General features: G+C 36.0%; 1 protein-coding gene across 1 annotated transcript; it reads right to left on the bottom strand.

Moving 5' to 3' along the window:
* Positions 1-860: 860 nt before the first annotated feature.
* Positions 861-19515, bottom strand: rassf2a (Ras association domain family member 2a). Its single transcript, XM_059503379.1, has 10 exons — positions 19292-19515; positions 9227-9310; positions 8266-8341; positions 7786-7937; positions 5979-6088; positions 5762-5904; positions 5526-5679; positions 4305-4426; positions 4072-4169; positions 861-1600 (listed from the first exon to the last, which is right to left on the bottom strand). Exons 2-10 carry the CDS (start codon positions 9277-9279, stop codon positions 1531-1533), a joined length of 978 nt encoding a protein of 325 aa, XP_059359362.1. The 5' UTR covers positions 9280-9310; positions 19292-19515; the 3' UTR covers positions 861-1530.
* Between the last annotated feature and the right edge of the window lie 73 nt (positions 19516-19588).

The raw sequence follows: 19588 nt of genomic DNA, 5'->3' as shown, positions 1-19588 counted from the left end.
GAAGACTGAGAGTTCTGACATTCACGTGGTGATCGTCTTTGCTGGTGGGTTGTGCGTGCTGAAAAAAAAAATGCAATCTTGGCCAGTTAAAAGAAAAACAACGGACAACTTTCACGTTTCCGGGATTCTTAGAAGCAGAAGTCGATATAGTTTGGTGAAGTGGTGTATGCAATTTAAAGAAAAACCTAGCGTTTCTGAGGAAAAAATTATAGAAAGATAATTGTTAAACCGTCTGTGACTCGCCCAGCTGTAAGAAATACCCACACAGCAGCGTTAACTAGTCTTCTGAAATTTAATGCCAAAGTAATAAAACACACAATATAGTGTTAAAAGGGTACATAAAAATTAAAATAAGAAATCTTTTCACATTATAGGTAAATGCATCACTTTTGATTCATGCAGTGCATCCTTGCTGAATAAAAGTTATTTCTTTCAAAACTATGAATCTGACCAAAAGCAGTAGTGTATTTTAAAAAAATTATAATATAATACTCTTTTTGCTATGCATTTTAATAGGTACATGCACACTGTCAAATAATAGTTATTATCCTCCATAACCTAACATATTATTTTAATACTGATACAAGCTCAAACTCATACTACCACAGTAACAGACATATCTGATAAGTGTAAATAAAACAGTTTAAAAAAAAAAAACTTTCTGATGATGACATTTTATTTAAATATAATTATCACCATATTCCCAGTTTTACAATCAGTATAAACACATGCCAGATGAAACATCAGACGTATGACAACACAGAGGCCAGTCATAGGTGTGAATGAGAGTCTAAACGTAAAAGAAAAATATGAAGCTCTTCTCAACTACAGCCATGCTGTCCATCCTCTTCGCTCACTCACTCACTCACTCACTCACTCACTCACTCACTCACTCACTCACTCACTCACTCACTCACTCACTCACTCACTCACTCAAAGAACATTCATATATTCAGAGACTACAATCCCTTGTGCTGCTTCACTCTGCTTTCAAACGACCTTTAAATTCAGTCTTTGACTTCGCTTCCCACCATTCTGGTACAGAGATTTAATCACTGTCTAAAAGAGACGTTGGTCTAATGTAGTTATAATCAGACTGTAATGGTACAACAGGTTGGCTCAGACAGCATATATTCTCAATACATCCAACATGTAAAGTGATCAGTCAGTCATAACCCTTTTTCATGGGTTAAACCAAAAAAATAAACTTAAATTGTAAGCATTTATCTTTGTTACTTTGTGCTCGTCATTGCTCTTTTTTTTTTTTTTTGCTTGTCATTGTCAATTGCTTTTTCCAGTGATCACTGGATGACGAGATTCCCTGGTTTAGTAGAATGTGCTTTTATATTATTGTACCTGCATGTGATTCCTACAGCACCAGAGAAAAATACACAAAGATTGTTTATATAACAAGATGTACCATCCATCTTCACTGGTCATATTAGTGGTTAACGATCATTCAGGACAGACGTGACTGATGAAACTGTGTCTGGAAGTCCACTGATTGATATGAAGAGGGGAATGTGCTTGTCACACACAGGTGGAGCCTTCTGGAAAACACTGGAGCTGCTTCTCAATGATACAACGCAGATACTTGTATCTATTCAGAAAGAGATGCATGGATTATTAAAACACAGAAATGAATTGCAAAAGATTTAGACTCACTTTTAATGCATCATTGATTTTGAGGTCTCTTAAAAGTGCAACTGATATTTTTCCCTGCCTGCTGCCTTTGACGTCTCCACTTAGGATAGTCTCTAGTGATGGGCTTGTTACTGTATGTCCTCTTGTGGTGCCATCAGCCAATTAGCATTGTCATGGCATCATTTTCTGTGGTGCTTGAGTGAGCAGTCACATGGTATTTCGGCTCAAAAGACCTAAGCACTCATGAGCCACAATGAGCAACACATTTATAAAGACAGATTTTCTGGGTAAACTGAGCAATTGGCATTAAAATTGAAGTGAGAGTGAGGTTTTGATGAAAGGCAAAATAATCTAAATATTAGGGCTGTCAATCAATTAAAATATTTAATCACAATCGCATGATTGTCATGAGTTTACTTGTGATTAATCGCAATTTAATCACACATTTTTATCTATGCTAAATATACATTAAATTAATACTTTTCAAGTTTTTAATACTCTAATTAACATGGGCATGGACAATTTTACTGTTTCTGTTGTCAGGCAACCGAATTAATATAAAATAGTGACTAGAATGCGACACATTAAGACTATATAACCAATTCTCTCTTCCAAGATCGTCTGATGACATCAAATAAACATATGATAAAGATAATAGCTGTGCTGTGATTTACATGTAAAAATTAAAGTAGCAACTTAATATCCGGTTAATTAAAAGCGCTGCTCCTCTCAAACACTCGCTGAACAGAGAAGACACAAATCCTCGTGTGGCATTACCGGCGAGTCTCACAAACTAAATAAGGTTTTTAAAGTTATATGTTATGTATTGTTGCTAGCCGCTTTTTTGAAAAAGTCCCTACGTTGGCAAAACTGTCTCCATTTCTCCAACTATGGGCTAGACAACGGGTCAAACAGAAAATGCACGCTGCATTAATCACGCGTTAATAAAACTAGTGCCGTTAAAATTAGTTTGTGTTAACGCGTTATTAACATGTTAATTTTGAAAGCACTGATATATATATTATATTAGTGCTGTCACGATTAAACAATTAATCGCAATTAATAGAATCCAAAATAAAAGTTTTTGTTTACATAATTTATGTGTGTGTTCTGTGTATATTTATTATGTATATATAAATACATATATGTACAATATATGAATAGTTGTGTTCCAGAATGCAATAAATCCATTTTGATTAATTTGAGTAAAAATGTGTTTTCTTTACCAAGAAAGAGGCAAGATGAAAACATATAGCATCACATAGCATCTTTAGGTTATAATAACATTAAAAATTCTAATCCAGATTTTCACAGATTTATTATATTATTATATTATATTATATTTATTGTAATATTTTTTTCCCAAAATGCAATAAATCTGTTGAATCAATATGAGAGTTATTTTTCATATGATGAAAATACACAACATAGTAAGTTGATCCACATATGAATTCATTAGTCATTGCTACCAAAATGATTTCAACAGGTCATCTTGTTAATGCTTTAAATTAATTACAGCATTAAAAATTTTTTTAATCACAAACAAGAACATGAACAACATCACATTAAACCACAGAAATTCCAAAATGACATTTCCCTTACATTCATCTTTGCCATGTTACATTTATTTAATTGACTAGTGCTATGTGCTGTATTAACAAAAACATAAATGGCATTAATAAAAACACTAACACTGAAAAGCTGCACAATATCGCGTTTCATCGATTACGATTCATCTAATGAATGTAGCTTGTCAGTGATCTGCGGCTCTATGTATTAAATACATCTGAATAATTTCCATCTGAAAGCACGTGATGGAGATTTAGCGGTACTATTAATCACAGAACTGGCTTTACTGACGAGATGCATATGACAATCACATGCGATTTATCGTGCAGCCCTTGTTTGTTGATCACAAAGCACAAAGAGGATGACGAAAACTAGGACACTGTAAATATCGCATTTTGTGTAGAATAATAATGTACTTTTCAATACTGACCAGATACAATACTGATTTTGGCAGAAACATAGGTCATTAAATTTCTTAAATCACAAAAATGTATAGTTGGTAAATTCATTTAATGTTTAAAACAAGCAGTCTTGTTGAAAAGAAATAGCCTATATTGAAGGGCTTATGAATAGGTTGAGAATCCCAGAGACATTAATATTTTATTAGTATGAAGGTTTATGTAAAAACCAAAAAATCAGATATGGACATTTTATATTATGATATTGTAAATGTAACTAAATAAAAAAATGCCTTCAATTTCCAAAGTACAGTATTGTGTCTTTGTAGCTGACATTGAGTCTTTCCAGTGCATTTGCAAGTTTGACCAGCAGACGTCAACATGTTGAAACAGTTAATTAACTGATTCAGAGCTTCAGAAGCATCATTTCTCCCATCTGCTCATGTAAGGTGGATCATACCTGCTTCTCAGCTTCTGCACCTCCCTGTCCTCCTCTTCCTTCAGTTTGGTAATAAAACTCTGCAGGACAGGCATCTCAAATTTGATGTACTGCGCCACCTAGAGCAGTGGAGAGCAACTGCAGTTAGTTTTGTGTATTTCTTTGTATGTTTCAGCATTACCAGTCGTATAATGTTACATTTCGAAGCAGATCAACCCTCCTTCAAACACACACACACACACACACACACTCACTTCATAGGGAATCTCCTCTCCCAGATCCTGCTCCATGAGAAAGATCTTGCAGACGTGCTCACATGGTCCCTGAAGTATTCTCACTACTAACGGGTAGTCCATACGCTTCAGCTGAACACGCTCTGAAACACATAACACCTTTTGTACATATACAACTACATTTGAACATTTTTATTACATTGTATATATATATATATATATATATATATATATATATATATATATATATATATATAAAGTTAAATAAGGTGCAAAACTGATCACAATCATGATACAAGTGTGTTGTGGCCAATTGCCAAAGAGCTATGCAAAAATCTTAACAGCCACAGAGCATCTCTTTCCCACCAACCACAGGGCAATTTCCCATAACTAATTAAAATTTTCATATCCATCATAGGATTTGAGGTATCATTCATATCTGTAGCACAAACATCAAGTTTAATGATAAAACTAAGTATTAGCAGAAACTCTACTTATCAAATATTTAGAATAATTTAATTTATTTAAATGTTTTTGAAAGAAGTATTTTATGGTCATGCAGCTTAACAGCAATACTGAAAAATAATAATACATTTTTTATGTAATTTATTCCAGTGCTTAAAACAGTGATATTTTTTTTTTCAGGATTCTTTGATAAATAAAAAAGTTCAAAAGAACAGCATTTGTTTGAAATATACATTTTTTGAACTTTATTAATGCATCCTTGCTGATGAAAAGTATTATTTTCGTTTCTCTTTTAATCTTATTTACTTAAACTTTTGAATGATAGTGTATCAAGGTTTCCTGAAAATATCATGATAAAAATAAAAACAGATAAAAAAATTATTTTATTATACATTTCTAAATTATATATTTCTGAATCCTGCCACACTATAGACTGGAGTAATTCAGCTCTTCCATCACAGAAATAAATTACATTTTCAAAAATAAGTTATTTTTTATTGTATTAATATTTCAAAATTTTATGTTCATATGTTTTCTTTTACTTCATCAAAAAATGCACCCTTGGTGGGCATAACACACTTATATAAAAAACATAAAAAAAATATTAATCTAAACTTCTGGTCGCAGTATAATAGCTATTATTATTAGTGTATAATACTGATTCTAGCCTCCAGTAAAGTATAATTGCCATGTTGTTCTGTGTCCACTAGATTCCGATGCAGTGTTTCGCAGTGAAGTGGTTTATTAACTGGTAAATAAAAACAAAAAGCAGCTGACCTCCGCTGGCATGGACGAGGTAGAGGGCGAACTCATCTGGGATGTTCTCGATCTTAAACTTATTCAGTAACACCCGCAGCACCTGCGGCGTGGTCATGCAGCTGTTGATCCGGACGTTAGTCACAGAACCATACGCAGGAGTGAACACAGCCGTCTGAATAAAGACAAAGAGGAACAAGAGATCACATGACTGATGCTCAAACAATCACACACACAAATGTTTCTTCTCCAGTTACCTTGTGGTTGTAGAAGTGACCGTTGATGGAAAACCTGTGCCTTCTGATTCGCCGCTGGTCGCTGGGAGACCGTCTCCTGCCCCGTCTCAGAACACCAGCATCACTTTTGGTTCTCAGAAGCTGAGCGGAGACGTCACACGCCGCTGCCCGGAGAAAGCAGAAGATGAGGAGGAAGAACAAGTCACAGTTTACATAATGTGTCTTTTTGAAGTCAGACCTTCTTCTTCTTCTTCGTGGGCTTGTGTTGTGCCATTGCTCGAGTGGTCCTCTGGGGGCGTCACTTCCATCTGAGGTGGAGTTTGAGGAGTCTGATTCTGACCCTCCTGACTGGAAAACAATTACAGACGAACAGAAGGATTCTTCCAAAAATCTACCTTATATACTGTACTGTACTATACACTTTTATTTTATTTTATTTTTGCTTACAAATGCTGCATTTATTTATTTAGGATTTTTTGATTAAGAGAAAGTTGAAAACCAACACTTATTTAAATAGAAATATATTGTAACATTTTAAATGTCTTTTTGTTTTTGTCACTTTTGATCAATTCAATGCATCGTTCAAAAACCCATGGGTCATTTTAATGTTTAATTAAAAAAGGTCATTAAAGCAACATTTGATCTTGCAACTTTTCATGCTGTTAGCCAGAAATATTTTATAGCTGAGCAACATCAGTCAGCAACATCATGTTCAATACTGAACCCTAGAATCACTCAAATGAATCGTATTATTAGTCCAAATGATGCCAAACAATCACAAAATGAATTCCAGTTGAAATTTTCTGTCATGCATATGAACACGTACTGGACGTGAAATCGAATGATTCTGGGAACCGCTTGTTAAGCTAACATAATAACATTGTGTCAATTTGTCAGCTCTTTGGATCTGTGCACCGACCCTCAGTAGGTGTTGAAAGCAATATTAGCATTGGAGCATTCGGATATAAATAGCTCTTTTGAAGTCTCCATTTGGAACCGTGAGGCAAAAATAGACAAGAAGAGATCAAAACCATAAACCGTTAGAAATGTGTGAATTATTTATATCACAACACGTTCAAAACATTTCAGCTGATGGAATGCCAAAAGCATGGTCATCACAAGGATGGAGTTGCTATGGCAACAAACTCAAAGCAGGCTCTCAGTGCGTATGGTGTCAAGGTAACTTGAGTTTAAAGAACTGGGCGTATGAAATATATCTTGATTTCTCTTATGATGATAATGTTTGTAAGCTATGGTTGAGAAGCTAAATAGGTACTAATCAAACACTTTTTTGTTTAATAAAGTGACATTTAATTGTTTAAAAACGTTTTTATCAGTCTTGTATACAATACTTTTGTGGTCAGTTTACATAGGTTTGTGGTCAGTGAGATGTTTTTGTAAAGAAATTAAACATTTTGTTTAAATTAAATTGATCAAAAGTGACAGTAAAGACCTTTATGTTACAGAAGACGTCCATTTCTAATAAAATGAAACCAAATTATTAGAAACCTATTTTTTTTTAATAATCAAAGACTCATAAAAACAAACTTCATCAAAATTTCCACAAAATATGAAGCAGTACAACTGTTTCAGCATTGATAATAATTAGAAATGTTTCGCGATCCCCAAATGTTTGTAATATTAGAATGTTTTCTGAACACTGGAGTAATGGCTGCTGAAAATTCAGCTTTGCATCAGAGAAATAAATGATAAGTTAACTTATATACAAAGAGAAAACAGTTATTTTATATTGTAATAATATTTCACAATATTAGGCATACTCTTTTTATTTGTATTTTTTTTAATGCAGCCTTGATGAGCATGAAAGACAAAAACATAATCTTTACAAATCTCAAACTTTTAAAGATGTGTTTATTTACAATCATTTACATAAGTCTTATTTTCCAGTAAAAACATCCTAAAAACAAGGTATATTCGACATGAACTGATTTGGTCAGTGTACGTTCTCTCTTCATCTCACTACTGCATGTACAGGAAGTTAATGAGCTCATTTAAATATATTTGTGTTTGCTTCATTGTCTGACCTCTGGTTGTCAAGGTTACACCCTGAGTGCCAGGAGGTAGAGGAGGGAGGAGGTCTGATTCGCTCGTGGTCATCCTGCATCTGAAGCCTGATTGGTCGACGTAAGCCCCATGAGATATTGAGAAGTCCTTCAATGATCAGCTCCTCCTCTTCCTGCAGGCACAATACAGTAAACAAACACATACTGTATACTTATCCTTGAGTTTGTAACCTGACAAAAACCAGTGATGGACCGGAGTATTACTTTTAGAATAAATGAGGTTGATAAATGATAAATGTAGCATAACTAAATCTGTCAGAAATTTGAGCAAGCGGCATTTACAGACACAAAAGAAGCCCTGCATGACCCCCCCAACACAACACAACCCCTCCAGTCACAGACAGTTATTACTCCCCAGACAATAGTGAATAATTAAGGAAGCACAGAAGGGGTCAAACGCGTCCCCACCTGCCACACAATGAGTGTGAAACTCTCTCTCACCTCTCTGTGGCGTAGCTGCAGGTTCTTTCCTTCATAGTAGAGATTGTAGGTCTTTAAATGAGAGAGAATGCTTCTCCTGAGAAAGAACAATTCATATCATCACTCAAATAAAATTGTTTAAAATAATTTTTTAAGAATGCATTTAAAAAGTTACATAATGGACTTGAGTGCTTATGTTAATTAATGTGCAATGTGAAAAATAAAGAATGAAATAATGATTTATATATATTTATGTATATATAATAATTATTATTATTATTATAACCCACAATAATATGTTATCCTAAAATGTGCCTTTTTCACTACTGTTCAAAACTGTGGGGTCAGTAAGATTTTCTTTTTTTTTATTTTATTTTTTATGTTTTTGATAGAAGTTTCTTATGCACATCAAGGCTGCATTTATTTAATAAAAAAAGACAGTAAAAACTGTAATATTGTGAAATATTACAATTTAAAATAATTGTGTTCTGTTTATATATATTTTACAATGTGATTTATTCCTGTGATGGCAAAGCTGAATTTTCAGCAGCTATTACTCCTATGACATTTTTTAAACTAAAGAAACAGGTACACCATTTAATATATATATATATATATATATATATATATATATATATATATATATATATATATATATATATATATATATATATAAAATTTTGCTCATCAATAATTGTAATAATTAAATATTGTTTCAGTATTTATCTTGTTAGAGTATTTTATTAGTCAGTAGCTTGTCACTTAATGTAAAGTCTTTCATGGTGACAAATAAAGGATTTAACTTCCTGTCTGGTTTTTATTTTGCTGACTGTACAGAATCAAATATGAACCTATTATTACAAGACTTTCAGAGCTAACAAGAAGAAAAAAAAATGCAAAAATGTATTTTGTTCATTTGCTTTAACATCCCAATTCCAGGATGATTTTAACACTCATGAGCTGGTGTAAGATTTATACTCACTTGCTGATGAATTTGTTCTCTCCAACCCGCACTCCATCATTCCTGTCATCCATTTTATCCCAGCCACGACTGCATGGAAGGACTCTGGAGAGACGGAGACAGAAGAACAGGGAGAGAACAGAGAAAGAGAGAGAGAGAGTGAGAGAGAATGTTTCTGCTTCTTGTTTTAACATCAAAGAATGAACTTTTCGGTATGTAGGTCAGCACATAAGGAAAGTAAGAGAACAACAAACCTTTAAAACAAAACAAGTAAACTTTGCATTTCTCACACTGACTAACTCATGTATTTGTGATATCTCGTCAAGAAACTGATGCTCTGTTCTATATCACATCTGCAAGTCACAGCTGAAAGTAAACTATTCATGAGGATGTGAGACATGGAACACATACTGGAATGAATGAGAGGATTGAAACAGACAAAAAAAGTTCATCAGCATATTTAATGACCCCATTAAATCACAGTCTAAATTGGTTTTGACTTTGAGTAAATTTAAATTCAAAAGTTTATCACATTATAAAATCTTACCCACCCCCAAAATTTGAACAGTATAGTGTATGTTAATATACTCCTAAAAATCACTTCTAGCAGATACAGTATTTGCATTTAAATTGATGTCTTTATCATCTGGGAAAACCATGATTAAATACTGATGTTGCACTGTACAGATTTTTGTCCAATCATAGTCACAGAGAATGTCCCGCCTCCCAACAGAGTCTTTAAACTTGACAACGCTTTTAACATTTAAACTGGTAAAAGATGCTCAGTCATAATGATGACCTTTTTAAAAATGCCATTGATTGAAATACAATCAGTGCTGTAGGATGATACAGTACTGTCTAGGGATGGGTATCTTTAAGGTTTTAACGGTATTACTACTATTACCGATACTGCTTAACGGTCCAGTACTTTAACGGTATTCTTATCGGTACTTTGTGTTGTGTTACTTTGTGTTGTGTTAGGCAGTCGAAAACTTTGCATTTCTCTGTCTGCACATAATGCACTTTTGAAAGATTCTTTGACAGATTGCTTGTGTTTCCGCCCCTATATGCAAAATTTTTGTTGCATTTACGACAACCAGCGTTGTCTGCATCAACTCTAGTGAAGTATAACCACACTTTGGAACGTTTTGCTGTCTCCGCCATCATCACTCTTTGTATTAAGCGGGAGTTTTCGTATTGTAAGGGGCAGTTCACATATCGCGTCTAAAAACGCGTGGAAAACGCTTAGGCACGCCGCGTTCTGATTTTTTTTCCCCAAAGCCTTCGGGCACTTGCGCTCCTGAGGAGTCTGCCATTGCTAAGCAACCATGACCTGCTCTCTCCATGAAGACACGGAAATTTCAGCAATGGATAAATGGATTTGCAGCACTAAAAACTGTTTGCAGTAGCACTGCTACTAAATTAATTTAAAAATCCACATACAGCTATCCTTCATCTTGGCTGAGCTTTCAACGTTGTTATGGAAACGGTGAGGAAGCTACATGACCTGCGGTGCGCTTGCGGCATTCTGAAAAGATGTTTTTAACTCGATGCGGACGCGCTTGGAAAAAACCAGCTCGTCGCACCGCGTGCGCACCGCTTTCATTATGAGCGTGCATACCGCGCGCCTACATTTGAAATAACGAACTTGAGCGCGCAAAAGACGCGATATGTGAACGGCCCCTTATGCGTGTGTGTGCACCGCGATCGTTCTTGTTGTGTGTGTGTGTGACAGACAGCCTCCGCGGCGCGCATGAGAGATCTCGCAGATTTTGCAGACAAATGTCTTAATATGATCGCACATTAGAAATGTTTGGTAAGATAAAATGTGCACGATAACATTAAACAAAATACATAGAACATAACATTTTTCCCCTCCAGTAACGAAAGCAGAACCGATACCGTCAGATCTTACTAATACTACGGTCTTTCGTAATTTAGCCCTGGGGCCATTTTAATACCGGGTTTCGTTACCCATCCCTAGTACTGTCCCTTATGTTTCATTACAGATGAAACTAGAGAAACCAGAGACGGAAGAAACTTTGAATATCATGCCATTCATCCAAAAGCATCAGTCCATAGAAACGCTCATACAAGAGCTAAAAAAACCCATAAGTGATAAATCCTTCATCAGTCTGAATTATTTAAAGGAAAACTTGTACATTTTGGTAACACTTTATTCTTAGGTGTCCTTGTTATACGTTATATGTACTTAGGCCATCCTTAAAAATATTTTGGTTTGCAGTAACAGTAATTTAAAAAAAAAAAGGGTCGGTAGGTCGGTCTCTATTTTTTTTTCAAGTTTCAATTTTGATGATGGTGATGACGTAGGAATGAATTTAAACAAATTAGCATATTGTGACGTCTTCAACTCTTGCCTTCGGGCACATAATTGCAAACCTCATTTTGATGCAGGCTATATAGACCACAAACAAATTAAAATCTTTGTCAAAAACATGTTTATTGCATGAATTTCAGGTGAGAAGAAAAAAAAAATGAGGTACTGTTATACTGTTTTACTTGCATCCAACGCTAGGTATCAATGCAACCAAATGAGAGACCGTTTACTTTGCTTTCTTGGGTTGTCACTTTTGTGAAAAAAAAAAACTCCTGTTTGATTTGAGTGACAAGTGTTCATTTAATCGATTGTAAAATCGATTTTGCATGTCTAAAGTTTTATACGGCAAATAACACCAAATATAGGTAATATAAGGAAGCTGCCTTATGAGCCCCGGTACTTCACAGTCCGTGTTCCATTCCATCTCGCCACGCGCACAGCCGTGTCTACACAAATTTCAAAGGCGGATGAGCTCGACACGCAGTAGCTTTTGTCTCATCTTTCACCTCGTGTACGCGCAACGTCTGCGCGGTCTCAAAAAATGCCCGCACGCGGATGACAAAAGGACATAATGCAGACAGTGTGCGGACGGCCGACGTATACTTGATCTTTATCAGTGGCGCACGAGATGCGATGACGATGTATGTGGCATTGCATTATAGAGAGACTAACATAACCATATATAAGGTTATGTTAGCCTATCCAGTTGAAACCACTACAAAAAAAAAAAAAGAGATCATCAATGTGGAGAAGATCTTGTTTACATCAAAACCAAGCCGTTCACACAGAACGCATATTTCGCGCATTTTCTAGAGGGACACCGTTGGACTCGCGTCTCGCAGAAGAGAGCCGCATGTTTAGAAAGACATGTAAAATTAATGTATTAATGTATTTAATTTAATTTTTTAAATTATGCATTTTAAATTCAAATGCAATTCGAATTTTGATCATATTTAAGTAAAAAATTTGAATTTAGTTTTTAGCTATTTTGACAGCCCTAGGCGATTCTAGCCCGAATCTGTATCTGTATGCATGAGACTGTCTGAATACCGGCAGAATTCACATTTCTTTTGTAAAAAGAGAAACATTGTGCAGAAGTATTATTTGCTGTTATGCATGTGTCCGAAGCTGCAGTTGCTGTGTGATGCGTGTTCCAAAAAAAAAAAAAAAAAAAAGCTGGACGCGCTCCAAAAGAAAAAAAAAAAAACCTGGACGCGCTCCGAGAGAAGGTCGTTAAAATAATTTTCCTAAGTTTTCGAAACTTGTGTTGGTTGATTCGTGCAATAGATTTTCGAACATAAAGTGACAGTCGACACGGTCACGGTTTTAGACTAGACGGGAGAAGGGATGGGAAAAGATCTGAGCACAGTTTTTCCAGAACTTCGTGCCAAGTTAAAGCGGTGTCCAGCTGTTTTAATGCATTTTTTAGAAGTTTTATGGTGCCCGAACCCGTATGAATTTGAACAGTGACCGCGAACATTTAGTTTACTGCAGCCGCAGCCATCAATTACCAAGCGCGAACTGTTGACTCTGACAGTGAATGAGAATATGAGACGAAGCGCAGGCATAGTGTGACATCCGTTATAGACGTCACAGGTTTTTTTTTTTAATTAAGGAAAATTGCCTTCGCTTGTATGTAGGCCTAGAAAATGTATATATTTACAATACTTAAATATAATTAATATTCTTTTATTGCTTTTGCATTAGTAGTTTGAAGAGTAAAAAAAATTTGGTCGATCTTAACCATAGACTGTATAAAAACATGGACGTAGTGTCCATGACGTCACCCGTAGTCTCCTGAAGTGTGTTTTTGAAGCCTAAAGTGTGTAGAGCGGGCCGTCGCCATCTTGGCAGCGCGTCACCGCGCGACTCTGCCGGACAATCAAAAATGGGCAAAAAGGCGGGAGCTAGTTGCTGAAGCCACACCCACCTAGCACGACGGCAGTGTCAGCAGCGGCAATCCACCTGTCACTCAAGTGGCTACGCCCTTAATTATGCAGAACTTTAAGTCTTAATATAATTTAAACGGATGAGTTATAAAAAAAATTCACCCCCCCTCACAGTTGTCTTGAAGGGCAAAATTAGCTATTTAGACCAAAATCATTTTTTGAACCAGGCTGTAAACATGTTTTTTCCTGCTGTAAAGTTGGGCATTTTAACATGGGGAGTCTATGGAACTGACTCCCTTTTGCAGCCAGCCTCAAGCGGCCAGTCGCTGAATTGCAGTTTTAGTCACTTCCTTATTGAGAGAGAGCGGGAGGTTGGCGCTCGGTCTTAAGGCAAATTTACAATCGGCAAGTCGGTCGGACAAAAAGCAAAAAAAAACAAACAAACATTTGAGTCGGTCCTAAATTGACAGGGTCGGTCGGGTTACGGCAAACAAGAATATTTTTAAGGATGGCGTTACTATTATAATAACAACAAATTATGCATAATGACATGCAAGTTACCCAAATCCTTACTCTGACCATATAGTAAGTGCATATAGTTAATTAATACTACTCAGTACTAAAATATATAATTACACTGTAACAAGGACACCTTAAAATAAAGTGTTTTCACACAATTTTAATACAATTTTCAATGATGAAGGGTACAGTTAACTATATGACTGACTCTAACACTCAATGGCTGACACATATACTTCTGTTTGGAGGTTCCCCTGGCACAATACAAACTGCTCTACTTAAGGCTTCCTTCCTCACCAGCTGGAGAGGCTTTAAAGAAGCTTCCGGAGACAGGGACAGGTGCAGGACAACAGGGGTACTGTTACCCCGCTGTTACAACTACGCAAGATCACGGACTCCGCGCTCTTGCTGTTTTATTATGTCTTCTTTAAAACATTTATACAACTGTCATGCCAACAAAACTAAAATAAATGTGTGTCAAATTTAACTTTAATAACGTTCACGCTAAACCTCATGTTAAAGGAACTGAAACTGAGGAAATAGCAATGGCCATCAGCCTAGTATGTGGTTTCACAACTTTGTACAAGCATGTTAAAAGAACAGTTCACCCAAAATCTGAAGATAAATTCACCCTTGTATTCTCTCAAACTTGTTCTGTGAAACATTAAAGAAGATATCTGGAAGAATGCTGGCAATGAAACCATTTTGTTTCCCACTGACTTCCATTATATAGACGAAAAATACAATAGAAGTCAATGGGATAAGAAACAGTTTGATTACAAAAATTCTTTAAAATATATATATTTTTTGTGTGTATCAGTAGAAAGATTTGGAACGACATGAGGGTGAGTGGATAATGAGAGAATGTTCATTTGTGAGTCAACTATCCCTTTAAACACAGAAAAATAACCAAGTGTCCTCTGTATTACATGATAAAATAACATACAAGTTACTTAAAATAACAACCTTCCTGCATTTACTCCTCTCCATCTGAAATACTATAAACCAGCATATTTAAAATGTCACAAGACACTGATTTAAATCCTGACATTTTCCAAAGCTTGAACAGTAGTGCTTCCCATTTACTGTCTCTCTATCTCATAGGATTTCCTGAACTTGATATAAGAAGCTTTAACTGAACGCACATTACCTTCTTTCTTTTACAAACAGCTCAGCTGATTGTCTGGTGGTCTTTAAGAGCTAAACCAGTGCTGAACCCATGTGACACGCAGCTTCGCTCTCCTAAACTCTTCGTCTGATTTGCACAGCAGAAACTGACATGAGGCTTTAGACTTCCCCAATGGTGGTTTCACTGCCTCCTCCTTCTCCTCCTCCTCCTCCCTTTATCTCCCTGTGTCAGTCTCTCTCAAGTTCACCAATGTCTTTATGCACACTGCCTTTAATCTTACACCAACAAGAAATATATGAATTTTATGAGCACTTACAATCACTTCAGGAGAACTACTTAGTGTATGCATGTAACTCAAGAGTCCAACACACACAGACACAGACACAGACACAGACACACACACACACAGGTGTCCTACTGAGACCCCAAATTGAAATGGTAATGGCCTCATTCAGTCCCTGACAAAACACCTACACGATTATCCTTTCACAAGATCATTATCCTGCGAGCAAACAATAGGGTCTCTCTCTTGTATGGGTTTGTTTTTTTATCAACACCACCATCTCCTGACCCAGAGCGTACAGTTAAGTATGTGTAGCTGTTAGAGCTTGTGTGTGTGTGTGTGTGTGGCTACTCCCACATCTTGCATACACACCACTCGCTGCGCTCAATCAGGAGATGATGAAATATTCAATACCAATCGACCCAGAGCAGCTTATTCTGACATTAATATTTCATATCCCAAATATAGTCCTGCCAGAACTACAGAAGCGCTATTAGTCTCTGATACACATCCAAAAGTCATTGCCAGCAGATAATAGGCATCATATGACAGGCGTTGGTTAGATTATAGAGGCATGATATATCGGTGCCAAACCTGACTCTGCCAATATTGTGCATTTCCTCAAAGTTGATATTTAAAAACACTAATCATTTAATAACACTGTTGTTATCTTAAGCAAATCGCTAAATGCATACCCAGTTTTCATACTTAATAATGTTGTGATACAGTAGTAAAGTAAGAAAGTATATTTAGTTGTAGCATTTTTGGTTTTCATTAAATAAATTTGGGAATATTAAAAAAAATGTATATGTTGGCTCAGTTGGATATATTTTTTTAAAATAAATTAATAAATTGATCAATAAATTGATCAAAAGTGACAGTAGACATTTATAGTGTTACAAAATTTTTCAGATAAATTTTTTTTTTCTTTTACTTTCTATTAATCAAAGAAACCTGATAAAAATGTTTGGTATGGTATGATGCATGGTTTGCATCAAAATATTAAGCAGCACAACTATTTTCAACATTGACAATAATCAGAAATGTTTCTTGAGCATCAAATTAGCATATTCAAAAGATTTCTGAAGGTTCATGTGACACTGAAGACTACAGTATTGTTTATTAAAAAAATCATCTTTGACATCACATTTAAATATATAAAATATAAAACTGTTATTTTAATAAAACTTTATTTTAATGTTTTACTTGCTATAATATTTCAAAATATTACTGTTTATATTGTATTTTTTGGTATCCTTACAAACACAAAAAAATAGTGTACAGTAGTACTACACATACTGGCCAAGAAGTAAATCCAAGACATGCTGAAAAAGGATTTCACAATCTTATCTGAACTTTTTCTCTTACTTTAAATACCTCCTTTATTCAAGCTCTTGAGTAAGACGTCGGTTAGGAAACTATAGATAAAGAAAAAACCACCAGTGTTCCATGTAGCATGACCCCACTTCAGTCTGTGAAATGCAAAAGCCATTTTTTTCATGCCTTTCACTGGAACAGCCATCAAACTACTTGAGCATGTTTCAAGAGCAATGTATTTTTTCACGCTTACGCAACTGTGCACTCTAGCATTAAATGTGTCAGGAGAGTCAATGAAAAATGAATGCAAAAGAGCATGAGAACTATTTTTACACTCTTTTGGGCTCATGCGACTATCCAATCTACTGGTTCTCTTAAAGATCAGCTTTGCATCTATAAAAGTGCCTAATTATGAATAATTACATGTTTGTGGAACACAGACTGTCTGGTGGCTTGGCACATGTGTTTCAGTGCTGGGAAGACTGTGGAAGTGGGACAGACATGATGGAAGCGGTGGTTTATCCTGCTTCAGCGTCCAAAACTAACCAACGCTTTTCTTTTTTGCATGTTTGCATGTTACTCTTTAAGTAATAAATTCAATGTTTTTTTATGCTATTGTTTGCATTGACCTGAAAACAACCACTGTCACCTTTCCATCCATTTTCTTCCTTCCCATGGCTTGGAAGTTCCCCCGTTTTGTTCAATTCCAAAGCAACCGCTCAGAGCCTCGGCCTTTAAGATCCAGGCCAAGATCTCCGCTTGATTTTTCCTGGCCTACATCCATTCCCTCACCTCCCCCAACCAGCATCTCCTCACAAACACTATAGCTCAGCTATTGTTAAATTGCCAAGGCAACCTGGAAACCAACAACAAGCTTCATCTAACAATGCTGAAAGTCACAGGTCTGCTCCCTCTTCCTTTTCTTCTTCCTTTTCTTCTTCCTTCCCTTTGCTCATGTGTTTAGCAGCTTGCACTGCTGCAGTTGCTGGGGTGTTTACTGATGGCCGCTGCTGTGCAACTCTCATGAGTTATTAAGTTATGACAAAGAAGACAAAACACAGCTACTTCAAAATCTGCTGCATGGAAAATGTGACGCCCACATCTGAATGAGATTCTAACTTGCAACAGAGACTACGGCTCGTCTGGAAATGAGTGACTTATTTGAAACACTGAAATAACCCACATTCATCAGAACAAATGATTTCTAAATGCAGCAGTTTAGTTTAGAAAAACGGTTTCAATATGAAGAGAAGGAATCAGATTTTTCCCCATGAATTTCCTGATGTTTAAACTCTCTGCACGTTTCCATGACTCATTCACGCTCAAACATGTCACAGGCACCTCCTGAAGGTGTGAGGATCACTATTAAAGTTCACCCAAAAATGCAAAATCTATTAGCATTTAGTAGTCACCACTGTGTAATTTCACACTTGAAGATTTGCAAAGAACTGCATCATTTGTAGGCACTTAAAAAAGTACTCTTGTGGTTTTATACAACGTTTAGCTTCAGACCCCCCGTCCTCAAATCTGATTGGTCCAGCAGTGCTCCAGGACTGCTGATATTTACAGTAGTCCAACAGCAGTGAGACATTTCACTATTTGTATCACTCTGCTTGTCTGTATCCTTGTTGGCCCACAAAGGTTGATGCATTGGCCTCTTTTAAAAGTATTTTCATTGGCAACAAAGAAATATATGAAATAACTTTCCAAATTCAGTCATCAAACTAGAAAATAGTGCTGTTGGTCTAAATACTAGCTGTTATTACCTGCGGCCATATCACATTATTTAGCTCTACTGGAAAGGTCTATAATATATTTTATATTTTATGTTTTGGAAATATCTATTTTATGCTAATCAAGTAAAAATACTATAAACACAATTAAAGTGTTTAATGACATTACAATATAAAATAGCCTAACTGTTTTCTATTTAACATATTTAAAAGTCCAGTTTATTTCTGCGAGGCAGAACTGAATTTTCAGCAGCCATTACTCTTTAGTGTCACATGATCCTTTAGAAATCATTCTAATGTGCAAAAATAGTTGAGCTGCTTAAAGGAAGTGTAGAATCTTTTGTGACATGTCTTTTCAGTCACTTTCGATTAATTTAATGTGTCTGTGATGAACAAAAGTATGTTTGTATGCATTCACTGTTCATAAACAAGAAGTATGGACTTCTCCTTTTGTGCTCCACAGAAGAAAGTAAGTCATACTGGTTTGGAACAACGTGCATAAACAGAATTGACATTTTCCTGGTAAACTATTCTGGGTAAATCAGACTGGTTATGTAATCTAGCCAAATATAATGCCAAAACGAGTCATCTGAGCTCATAGTTCTACTTCCCTATTGCTAACACAGATGTCTCACAGGGGACTTAACTCTACATGTTAAACACTGTGGCATATTCTCTTGACAAGAGTCCACAGATGCTCTTGTAATCTGAAGCCTGAATATTACATTACACTTCCAGGAGAAATTCTTAATGAATTTCAATACACAACTGGTCATATTACACGTTATGATAAAAAGTTGCAAACACATGCCAGCTAAGCATCCAAGTCGGAACAAGTCTTGAGTAACAACCAAGAAAACATGCACGCAAACACCCACCCCTCTCTCGTGGATCTCTGCTCTCCAGATGCCCGATGTCACGATGATCAGATCAGATCCTGAATATATGTGCTTTTACTTCTCCAGACGACATAAAACAGAACAAATCTACCATCAGCGATGCTCCGAACCGATCCAGTGGTTTACGCAGTCCAACTCAAACCGAGCTTGTTCTCGCGTCGGGAACAATCGCAGTTTGAGGAGGAGGAATACCCCATCTGCTGTTACAGACCTCAGATAACGCAGCAGCCAATCAGCGCGCGCGCGCGGACGCCCCTTTGTTCGCGCTGGACAACA

Source organism: Carassius carassius, chromosome 21, assembly GCF_963082965.1.
Source record: "Carassius carassius chromosome 21, fCarCar2.1, whole genome shotgun sequence".
Taxonomy (NCBI): Eukaryota; Metazoa; Chordata; class Actinopteri; order Cypriniformes; family Cyprinidae; genus Carassius; species Carassius carassius.
The sequence above is the reverse complement of the archived record's forward strand: the minus strand, read 5'-3'. Positions and strand labels throughout refer to the sequence as shown.

Excerpts from the sequence above, each read along its gene's own strand:
- rassf2a (XM_059503379.1), bottom strand. The coding sequence starts at position 9,279 with ATGGATGACAGGAATGATGGAGTGCGGGTTGGAGAGAACAAATTCATC. Across the intron at positions 6,089-7,785 it reads TGTAACCTTGACAACCAGAG|TCAGGAGGGTCAGAATCAGA; the intron begins GTCAGACAATGA and ends ATTGTTTTCCAG. Across the intron at positions 5,680-5,761 it reads GTCACTTCTACAACCACAAG|ACGGCTGTGTTCACTCCTGC; the intron begins GTAACTGGAGAA and ends GTCTTTATTCAG.